At 49.7% G+C, this 11,236-nt stretch overlaps 3 protein-coding genes across 3 annotated transcripts; all 3 read left to right on the top strand.

Annotated features, from left to right (window-relative positions):
• Window positions 1-764: 764 nt before the first annotated feature.
• Window positions 765-2,876, top strand: TEOVI_000120400 (integrin alpha chain protein, putative; the record flags this gene model as incomplete). Its single annotated transcript, XM_067224479.1, has 1 exon — window positions 765-2,876. The coding sequence occupies one exon, from the start codon at window positions 765-767 to the stop codon at window positions 2,874-2,876; it is 2,112 nt and encodes a 703-aa protein (XP_067080580.1).
• A 425-nt stretch (window positions 2,877-3,301) lies between these two features.
• On the top strand, window positions 3,302-6,856 carry TEOVI_000120300 (ubiquitin carboxyl-terminal hydrolase, putative; the record flags this gene model as incomplete). Its single annotated transcript, XM_067224478.1, has 1 exon — window positions 3,302-6,856. One exon carries the CDS (start codon window positions 3,302-3,304, stop codon window positions 6,854-6,856), a length of 3,555 nt encoding a protein of 1,184 aa, XP_067080579.1.
• A 986-nt stretch (window positions 6,857-7,842) lies between these two features.
• On the top strand, window positions 7,843-9,747 carry TEOVI_000120200 (outer dynein arm docking complex, putative; the record flags this gene model as incomplete). The annotated part of the gene is made up of 1 exon (XM_067224477.1): window positions 7,843-9,747. One exon carries the CDS (start codon window positions 7,843-7,845, stop codon window positions 9,745-9,747), a length of 1,905 nt encoding a protein of 634 aa, XP_067080578.1.
• Window positions 9,748-11,236: the final 1,489 nt, after the last annotated feature.

The following is an 11,236-nucleotide window of genomic DNA, read 5'->3' as shown; positions in this document are numbered from 1 at the left end:
TTCTGTGCGGTAGTTTCCACAATGGTGGCCAAAGTGTGGTGTGAGATTTTTGGTGACCCAAGCAGCATCAGTACAGCGGTGGTATCGCTAAGGCACCATGATACTTTCCGCTGGCGATGTGGCGAGATACGTATCGGAGGTTGCTGTTTTCGTCTTCCTTGCGTTTTTTCCCCTCTATTTCGTGTTCCTTTCGCCTACAAAGTTCCCGGCGGTGACCCTGATGGTTCCTTAAGGTCAGTTCGAAGGCCCAGTACTTGTACCATTGTAAGTGCAATGTGGTTCAAAAGCTGACCAAGATTTGTTTAATTTGTGTCTCATTGTGTGCATGAATGAGAAATGCTCTATCGGTTTCCTGACATTTTCATTTGGCTCAACACCCACCAACCAGCCCCTTTCTGTGCGGTAGTTTCCACAATGGTGGCCAAAGTGTGGTGTGAGATTTTTGGTGACCCAAGCAGCATCAGTACAGCGGTGGTATCGCTAAGGCACCATGATACTTTCCGCTGGCGATGTGGCGAGATACGTATCGGAGGTCACTATTGGAATTTTCATATTGGAAGATTCCCTATTTCAATACTCTTTCGCACCCCTGTGACGTTTCTATTTGGTCGTGTTTGCTCTGGTAACGCCTCCCAGGTTGCAGCTACCCTTCTTTTTTCTGTTTCTCTTTTGAGACTTTAGCTAGGTGAACGGGAGTCAAAACACATAGCGAACCCTGGAAGTTGTCTGGCAGTGCGCTGTGGCTGTTTTTACAGTCGGTCACTATGCGACTTCGTGATGTTTTCATTGTGGGTGTCGCGATTATCTTTTGCATATTTGGGTGGCATCAAGAAGATGGACTGGCCGTATGGAAGGGCTTTGAGATACCAATTACCGACCTGGAGTCGCAGCGGTACATGATTCCAAAACCCGTTGTCCTTGACCCTATGGGTGATGGTCGACCAGTCCTCATCGCAACCACTTCGTACGGGTCTCTTGAAATGTTCAAGACCCACTCAACGAGTGGGGCAGCTGAAACGTATGCAACTCCCGTCTCTATGTATCAGAGGTCGTTCTTTTCGCGAATTACAGCAATCGGAGCCGGAAGACTCGCCGTGGGTGAGGATTATGCGATTTTTGTGGTTACGAGTGACTTTCTTTTGTACCGTTTGTCGCCCCACGATTTTTCCGAAGTATGGAGTGTACCAATCCATAATGTGCTGTCGGAGTCTTTCCATACGTCTGTCAGTGTTCTCAGTGAACGCATTTACGAAGGAGACGAGGGAACCATCGTGATTGCCACCCAAGTCCCGGGACCGAATCACACAAAATTGATGCTGTTCGCAGCGTTTAATGGTGCGGATGGCAAGCTGAGGTGGCGTTACACTTCCGACGCGGAGAGTTCAGTTCGAGAAGTGCTGGACCCGGAGGATGCCGTTGGGGTGGGAGGCAGCTCACCGTCCGGTGCCTCCGTGGTGGTGAGTTCCCAGGCCACTGAATCTTTTAGATTGTACGAAAAACCGTGGACATTTTACCGTGAGGCCGTTTCGACACTTCTTCCCCACCGTTATTCTCATCCCTGGGATGAGTGCCTCCGTCCGCACGTGTTTTTCCACACGAAAAACAGAAAGAAAACTAAGGCACAAGCTGGAAACACAGTTGTAGTGAAATACAAGGATCGCTTTGTTCGAATGAACAGTGAAGACTACGGCGAACTGGCGGAGAGACTCGGCCTTGTGAGTAAACCTCAAAAAAAAGGGAGTTCTCATGGGGAAAAGGAGCGCAAGTCCGCCAACGTATTGGCTTTTCATGGAGAACATGGAATAGAAGTGGTACATCTATACACCGGAAACTTGATTACGCGCGTGGCGCCGCTCAAGTCTGCTGGTGTTTACTATCATGATATCAACGACGACTTCGAGATCGACGCTGTCAGCACCCTCATAGGTCGGCGGATGGAGAAGCATTCGCACTTTGATGTGGACGTTACCCTCGACTGTCTCGGTGTCATTTCAACAGGTGCACCTGCGGCCGATCACTCACTGTTCCAGACGTCAATCTGCAACACCGAGGGGATTTTTGGCCGTTTGGAACTAATTCACCGCTTCATTGATGGCGACACGCGCGGAGAGGGCACTCCAGAGGTCCTGAGCGCCCTCGAGCTTGTTGGGAGCCACAACACCCTCTCGCATACTACAAAGAGCGTTACTCCACTTGTGGTGCAACTACACACGTTGAGAGGGAGAGGTTTGTTTCAAGTTGAACGGCTTGCAGTCTTTATGACCGATTCAGGGTTGGTCACATGCGTAGATCCATCGCGACGTCGAGTTGTTTGGCGTTCACAAACCGAGTCATCCTTCTGGAGGCTTCGCAGTGAACGTGAGGCAGATGTAGGGGAAGCAGCCTCCTCTGAGACAGAGCACAAGCAACGTACGTTCCCTTTCCCACATCTTGCTTCGTACAATTTTTACCAAGTTAATGAGGACACCGTTGGTCACTTAGGGGGGCCTGGACGGTATCTTCGGGTGGACCCGTACATTGTTGCTGTAGGCGAGCGGAAGCTGACCATACTGAGTTCCAGGACGGGGCGTGTTATGCGAGTAGTGGAGCTGGAGGAACCAGCGGTGGCTCCCGTAATCGTGCAGGATTTCAATGGGGACGGTATCAATGACATTATCGTCGTGACGGAGGGTGGAATATACGGATTCGTGATAGGAACGCGTACATCATCAGACACCGTCACTGCACTGATGATTCTAATGGTTGGGCTGCTTGTCGTCCTTTTTGTGGTCCGACAGTTAGGTGGTGGAGTCTGGAGTGAGGATGATATTTTGCCCACCACTACTCAGGATTTGTACCGTATGGCTAAAAGGAAGTCGGGCCGTGCAACGGACTGAAATCATTATTCGAAGAGCTGTGAGATGTGAAGGGACCGATTTTAGTATGGTATCGGTACCAAATACCTTTCCTCGTGGGCTATGTCTCTTCACACACGGACGCGAATAGGGCAGACCGCCCTGCTTCATTTCGTGCCTCAGCCTGGTTGTGAAAGCTACTGCTCTCCCTAATATCTCACAACACGTTTCCTTGTGCATTAACCGCTGCTCTGCTGCCTTTCTGAAACTCTTTCATCCAATAATTTTTCATACGACCAGAGTCACCACTACAGGGAAGAGGTCCCATAATATTCAAGCACTTCCCGACTCTGAACCTACCAAACAGGCAGGGCGGTCGTAGGTAGATTTGCAGGCATCATATACTACCGTTTCTACGGTTCACATCTCCCCGCGGCTGCTTCAGACTGTCGAGTGACGTTTCGTCGATGCGGTCGGGGGGGTTCGCTTCCGAAGCGCCATCAGGTGACACGACCACCGCAGATGAGGGATCAGACGTTGCGCCACATGCCTCCGGTTGTGTTCAGTATGACATGGACGGAATGCCAGCGTTTAAAGGGTCTGTTTGCCCTAAATCACCCATCCAAGATCCTCTAGTGAACCCACTGGACGGGTATGTAGAAGCACTGGTAAAGCGACTCGGGGAAGCTTTGGATCCACTGGGCTTAGCCGGGGCGTTATTGCGCAGCAGCCACGTTGTAACGACCTTCAAGGAAGGTGTGGCTGTATTTGATTTGCCGTGGGTTGCTCTTCTACGCGATGCTTCTGAGAAGGCTTTCTCGTCAGTGGACCCTGCACTGGAGGAACTCGTGAGTAGGGATACATTCCCCGCAGCGGATAACGGGGCCAGCTTGAATAACGCCAGAGGTAACCTTGTTTGTGGCATGACGGAGTTGGCAGGCGTTTTAAGGAGGTGTTATTCTGCCTTGGGGGCGGCTCCCTTGTGCTCTTTCGATGATGTACACGAGCGTCTGCTTTCCATCAGTAGGCGGTTTGTTGGTGACATAGGGTCGAGTCGTGGTCCCTTTTCAACCGCCCAGGTACCGTTAAGCATGGAAGAGCTTAAGGCATTACTTCTTCAAGACGTCAACAGATGGGGGCTAAGCACGTTTCCTTATTTAGTGTTCGCGGTCTCTTCGCGCCACCCTCTGCAGTTGGTCTGGAATGATGCCACGGTCGATAAGGCAGAACTAGCGTTTCATGTTTACTATATGGTAGCTCGAATCAATCGGTGGGAGGAGGAGACTGGATCGGGGAGGGGCATACTCTTTCCCGTTGAATGGATGGACGAACTCCTGCGGTGGCTCACAGATCGCGATGAGGTGCCGTTGTTGCCACTTCGATGCCCATCACAGTCGCTTACACCAGTCTCACAGATGGATTATTCTCCCGTCCCATGTGCTCCAGGTCCTTTTGACATCTCGCGTGTGTTGAGGGTCACTGCTGAGGATCCAAGCAAACATATGGTCCAGTATGATGACGGTGGCGTAGATGTTATCCCTGAAGATCTGTTTGACTACCTGTGGTCGCTGTTTGGTGGAGGGGCAAAATACATAGTGATGGGTAAATTTCGTAACAAGAGTAAGATTATGGAGCTGCTGAAGCCGAAGCGTGTATCCATTGCCGTCACGTTTGAGGGATCCGATCGAGAAGGCCAGCTGAGAGTGGATTCTTTGCTCTTGGATGATGTGTTACCGCGGGCGTCGTTGTCGGAGGTGTCGCGGCGCGCTATAGGTGAATTACTGGATAAACACCAGTACGGGTGGGAGAATGGGATGGAGCTTTTCGGCCTTACGCGCCCGGACAATGTTATTGAGATGTGCGTCACCCACGTTCACGGTAAGGAGCTACAGGCTTCTCGGTTGGTGGAAGTTGTGGATGGAAAGACAGTAGAAGATTTACTTGGTGACTTTCGTAGCTCTACCGAAGTGGTCACTGACCATTGTGGGCCAGTTCTTCGAGTGTCGCTACTTGTTCGCCACCCAGCGGGACTGACATCACCTGCAGGACCTGGTTTTTGTGGCCTAACGAACGTTGGCAACACGTGTTACATGAACAGCGCTCTACAATGTCTGTTAAGTTTAGGGGCCGTGTGCCGTTTACTTTTCTCCCTTCGTCTCTCAGAGTACGCCAATCTATCAATTACACGTGAGTTTGTCAACCTTCTTCGTGATATGCTCGCTGGGAGAAGAGTTGCGAAGACCCTCCCCTTGAAGACGGCCATTGGGTCCGTGGAAAGACGCTTCAATACGTACGAGCAACAGGATGCCGTTGAGTTTATTGAAGTGTTGCTTGACCGCATACATGAGGAAATGAACCACGTGTACGGGAAGCGCTATAGGGAACGCCTAGATACTGACAAGGACATTCCCAAAAGTAAGCTGGCGAATTGCTTTTGGGAGGATGCAAAGGCCAACAACCAAAGCTTTGTTCCACAACTTTTTTCTCATCAGTCAGTTCACTTTTTCATTTGCTGCAATTGCAAGGGGACGAGTACAGTATTTGACAACGGCTCTACGTTAGTTGCCACTATAGCGCCACCAACCCGACGTGTATTTGACGTTGATGTTCTTCTACCGGGAGAGCTTGTGCGTCGAGTGCAGGTGAAGGTGGCCTGCGGTTCCGACGACCGTGTTCGTGCGTCGGATATCGAGAAGGAAATATGGGAACGCCTACACTCTACGAATACGGATTTCTTTTCTTCCATGGCTACCTCAGTCGGCTGCCCCGAAGCTCAGGCGCCCCTTAAAGGGAATGGACAAGACAACAAACGATCACTTGGGGATTATCGGGCTGTTCTATGTGCGGATTCCCACACGTGCTTTTCAGATGGGGGACACGTACTTCACGCCGCAGTCCTTTGGAGGGGTGCAGGGCTTGGGGCGGGGGAAAAGCGTGTTCTTCCGACGGGGCCGTCGCTAGCCAACAGGAACAGTACGGAGGAATTTGCAGAAGCGCAGCCAATGTGCAATGAATTCCAGCAGCAAAGGGAGATGAAAGATCAGTGTGTGTACATCTGGTACTTTCTTCAACCCCAAGGTAGTTCGTCCCCCCGCGATGCACTGCTCTGTCATGTGGAGTGTTCGTCGGTTGATGCTTTGGGTGACAGAAAATCGTCCCTGGCCTACATTATCGAACGAAGTGTCAATTTGGGTGATCACTTTTTGAGCTGGAAACTGGGCTGCGTTGACCAATGTACGTCGCTTGAACAGGATGGTGGAGAAAACAAACATCTGCAGCGCGGTCCGAAAAAAAATCTCAGGGTGTGGTTCTGTTCCACCATGGGGGATAACGGCTACTATCTCAATCTTGAAGACACTGGGGACGGCCGCGACTGGATTGATTCGGGCGATCTGCCACTTACTCTCTCGATGGACTCCCGCGTTGTCATACAGTACGATGATCAAATGATGCAACTTAGTGATGCGATCCGTGTCACGAACTTTCATTCGGTGGGCAGCAGCCCTTTTCCAGGTGAGCCCACATTTTATAGTTGCAATGGAACTAACAAGGAGGCGGTTGACGTTCATGAGTGTCTGAAAAGTACTTTTTCGTCCGACATCCTCACCGGGGAGAATAGTTTAAACTGCAGTAAATGTGGGGGTTTCTGTGATGGGCGCGTGGAAAGACGACTATTCCGTCTTCCACCGTGTCTTATTATTTCTCTCAAGCGGTTCAAATTAGACATACGTGGAGTAACAAAGGATACTGCGTTTGTAAGGTTTAGCGAAGAACTGGACATGAAACAGTTCATGGACGACGAATCGCCAGAAAAGCACACAAAGTACAAGTTGGTCGGCGTTGTCTTCCACCGAGGGGGTTTGTCATATGGGCACTACACAGCGGCGAGATTCAGCAAAGCCACCAAACAGTGGTTTTGCTGCGATGATTCTAGTGTGATGGTCAGGGACAAAGGGCCGTGGGCATGGCCCGCTGCAGGAGATGCGTATATTTTGTGCTACGAGCAGTTAGTTGAGGGCTGACGGCTGAGACATGATATGAGCCGGAGCATGGGCGTAGGCAGCTGTCTATGAACAGCGCGCTCCACGGTTATTATTCGTCTGCTTACTTGTTTATGCTTATTTATTTCACGCCCCCTCCTCATCGGGGCCTGCCATTCAATTTCTTTCCCTAAAGCTCCTCTTATTAGTTCCCCAATTGGTGTGCTTCGTGTGTTCTTTGTGTGCGTGGTGGTGGTGGTGGAATACACCCGAAAATTTTTTGTCTTTTTTTTTTTAAATATCATTTTGACGAAGAAAATTCTTTCTCCCCTCTTTACCGTTGCTATTGTTATTATTTTATCCCCATTTTCTTTGTTACCACTGTAATTATTTGTGTGTTCATTCTATAACCATCAGGCGGGCGGAGGACGCTGTGGATGGGACGGGGAATGAAGCGTTGGTGGGTGGTGGTGGTGGAGCTTTAATGAATGAACTGATTGAAAGGAAACGGGTGCGCGCGGACGCGTGTATATGTGGAGGAGAAATATTAGGGGAAGTTTATGCCAGTGAATGAGGGAAGTTGTGAACATAAATATAAGTAAGCGTGTGTGCCACCGAATCCGGTATGTTCGTTGTGCGCAGATGCGGGCAACGATGCGATGCTGTAGGCTGCCAGGCTTCACCTTATCCGCTGAACCTGTTTATAATCGAACCCTGCCGTCCGAAGTGGCTCTCCTGCTCATGGGTGTGCACAAGTGAATATTCGTTACGGTGATGCATGCGGCTACTCCTTCACAATCTTTGGACAAGGTTGCGATAGAGAATACGAAGCAAATTAAATGTCTTGCGCACATTCTATATCCCGTATTGAATGATGCCACGTTCTTTCCCTGTTGTTTACTCTGCTCGCCGTCGTCTACTTGTTTTCATCCTCTTCCTTCCCACGTGTTTTCCTCCCTTTTTATTCGTTGAAGTAGGAACAGGAGCTATTTAACTCTATCAAACACACAACTTGTGACCGTTACGCTATGCCTCCGAGCCAGCTGTTAAAAGACATGGATGAGCGCCGTTGCCTGATGGCGAGTAACATTGTTGCTGCCCAGGATGAAATCATGCGTCAGCAAGAGGCGGTGCAGAAACTGACTAGCGAGAATGAAAGGTTGAAGAAGGAAATAGCTGTTGCCTCCGGGGAGCAGTATGATTATGTTAAAGCGGATAAATATGCAGCCCTAAAAACTGAGGTGGACTCACTGGAGCAGCGGTATCAATTTGAAAAGATGCATTTGAACGAGCTTACCAAGCAGTATCAGCTAGCTCGCATTGACCTTATGCAGGGTTCCAAGCTAAAGGGGGGTGTGAACGCAGAGCAAGAAAATGTTCGAGCGGTACAACGCCAGCTGGAGATACTAGAAAACCGCCTAGATCAAGCGCTCGCGAGGTTTAACGACGCTGTTTCCTATAACAAAGAGCTGCGCGATCACATCGATATAATTCGCGGGGAACGGCGCGTTTTTCAACGTGTACACAAGAAGATGGAGGACGATCTGAGATCTAAGAAAAAAATCATGTCGGAACGGATTGAACAGTCAAACCACGACCTGGATGAACGAGACGGCTACCTGCAGCAGGTGGAGCAGCTTAGAACAGCGCTTAGCGAGCAGAAGGAGGAATATGACACCGCTGTGCGTAACTTGGATGTATGCATGATCGACATCAACAGAATGCGAGATGAACTCCACCGGCGGCAAATTGAATTTGAGGCGCGTTCCTACATGCCGAACCCTACGGTAGATCACAGCGGCGTGGGCAAAAACCTCCCTGTTGCAAACACTCATGCCCCTACCCCATTTACGGAAGATGGAGAGGATGCTTCCGATGGTATGTCTTCCGCTGAGGTGGGATCAGAGATTATGGACATTCCCGCGCAACTGTCCATGTTCGCTCCAGATGGTGATTTGCAAAAACTGGCTCAGACTTACCAGGTTGTTGGTGAGAGTAACTTCTCCCTTTACAAGCGTATCAACGAACTAACTACCAGTCGAGAGGAGATGGAACGGGATATACACACGCTGAAGAAGGTAATCGCGGAAGAACACGAGCATGACGTTCAGCAGCGCCGCCTCATCAAGGAATACGAAGATCGTCTGGCCGAGACAGAGCTCATGCTAGATCGTCTTAATCGCTCTGCTGAAGTTCACAAAGAGGTTCTCGCCAGGATTCGCGAGACCACAGAGGGTGTTTTCAAGCGGATTGGATGCTCAGCGGAGGAAGCCCGACGCCTGGTCGGATCGGACCACTGTACGGAATCCACTCAGTTGAAGTTTCTTGGCCTTATAGAGGAACGAGCTACGAGGATATTGTGCACTTACCAGCTATATAAACGAACGGAGGCGATGCTACAAGAACAAAAGGCCGCAGAAGAAGGGGCGGATGGTTCCAAGCGGACTTTGCCGATTGGCGCGGGCGATGATCAGACTTATCTCCCTGGTAAGGAGAAGGAAACCGATGGGGACAGAGGCGGAAACGCGGCGGCCGCCGGTGGGGCGGAAAACACTAGGGGCATTGTGAGTGCGGTTAAGGAGGAGGGCGGTGAAGGTAGTTCTGGTAGTAAAGTGGACGTCCGTCTATTACAGGCATTGGTTGAGGGAACAGCAGACTTTAGTCCCGTACTGAACTTGCCTGTAAGAAAGGACGGCACTGCAGCGAAGTTTGTCCGTTGTTCAGTCCTTCCAAGCGCTCAACTGTACGGGGACGAAAGTGTTGAGGGGAAGGATGACCATGACGGTGATCCCGTCGTCTCGCATGAGGAGTTGCGACAGCAGATGCAGCAGCGTCTACTTTCAAAGCGGCTGCGTGAAGAAAAGGGACAGCGCCGAAAGCGTGACCTGAAGGATCAGTTTGCCGATGCTCCGCCTATACTCCGCAGAAAGTAAAGCCATGTCAGTTTTTCAAAAAAAACGTACCCACCTGTACGACAGGTCTCGGTGATCCTACCCTTTTGTGCCTCCGTGATGTTGACCTTTTACTTTTCTGTACTCTGTTTACGTTCTCTTCCCCTTTATCCGTCCAACTGTTTGCTGCGGGCACGAATAACCGTCAAGGTGTGTGATTTGCTGCCTCAGCCGCTGTGTTTTGTGCGTTATGTGTATGTGTTTATGTGTCTTTTTCCTGTTGGGCGCTTCGTACTCATATTTCTTTTTATCCCCTGGGAGAGGAAGAAGAGAGAAAGAAACTTTGAAATCACGCTGCGTTTAAGCGGACTACGAATCCACCCACAGCAAAATGATTTTATCCGCTTTATAAGGAAGAGAATGTAAAGGAAATTGAGGCAGCAATCAAAGAAAATGCAAGGGAGAAAATTAAAAAAAAAAGAAAAAGAGTGAGAAGGATAAGATAAGAAAAGTATCGAGGGGAGAGTAATAATAATTGAGGGGGAAGGAGAAGAGTGACCAGTAGCAGGCATGTGGACTGCTTCTTATATGGTGACGTCAGGTGGAATATGCCCTTTTCAGGTAGTGCGTCCGAACTTTTCTTTTTTCTCCTGTACTTCATCTCAGTCTTTCATTATTTTCTCTGCGCTCACTGAAGTGTGTCGTTACCTCCGCTGCCTCACTTTTTCTTCTTGATCATTGACTCCCCACCTCCTGCGGTTGTACATGGGGCTCTATTTTGTTTGTTTGCTTCATTGCATAAATATGCAGCTGTGAGCTGAGGTCCCTGTTGCTCTCTTCTTCCAATTCTTCGCGAACTGTCCTGGCGGGGGAAAAAAGGGAGCGGGGGGGGCGGGGGAGGATGAACGAAATGTAGACGATTACAGAGTGGAGTGAAAAGGCAACAACAACAACAGAGCACAGAGGAGGAAAAAGTCGCGTCCCACGTACATTTTTTTTTGTGTGTGCGCCTTCACTGCCTGCAACAGTGTCCATGAGTCGGCGTGGTTCTGTTGTGTCAGTGTCTCTCTCTCTCTCTCTCTGTGTGTGTTTGTGTGTGTGTGTGTGGGAAAGTTTTTTTTTTTTTTAAATGTCATGGCTGCTGCGGAAAAGGGTGCGTGAAGGAGGGAGGGGCTGTCTGCAAACCATTACGGTCCCTTCTTCATTTCTTTCTCTGCCTTTATTATCACTTGTTACCTGCTATGTATATTGAGTCTGGATGTTCAAAAGCTCTTGTATGCATAACGCTTACGTATGAAGCACACGATTTATGCTGCTGTTCCCTTCTCGGGTCACATGTGTATTATGTTCTCGGGGGTTGCGTGTGGTTGTGAGCTCCCTCGTGGGGAAAAGGAGCAGTTTGTCGTGCGTTCCGTAAGTTGCGAGTCTTTTGCGGACCACAAAGTTTCCCTAAGATATTTTTATTATTCGGGTACTCATCGCTTTGTCCTCTTAACAATTTTTTTGTTTTCTCTTTTTCCCCGTTACTCTT

Source organism: Trypanosoma equiperdum (genome assembly GCF_001457755.1).
Source record: "Trypanosoma equiperdum strain OVI genome assembly, contig: ctg_311, whole genome shotgun sequence".
Lineage (NCBI taxonomy): Eukaryota > Euglenozoa > Kinetoplastea > Trypanosomatida > Trypanosomatidae > Trypanosoma > Trypanosoma equiperdum.
Note: the sequence above shows the minus strand (reverse complement) of the source record. Positions and strands in the feature narration are given on the sequence as shown.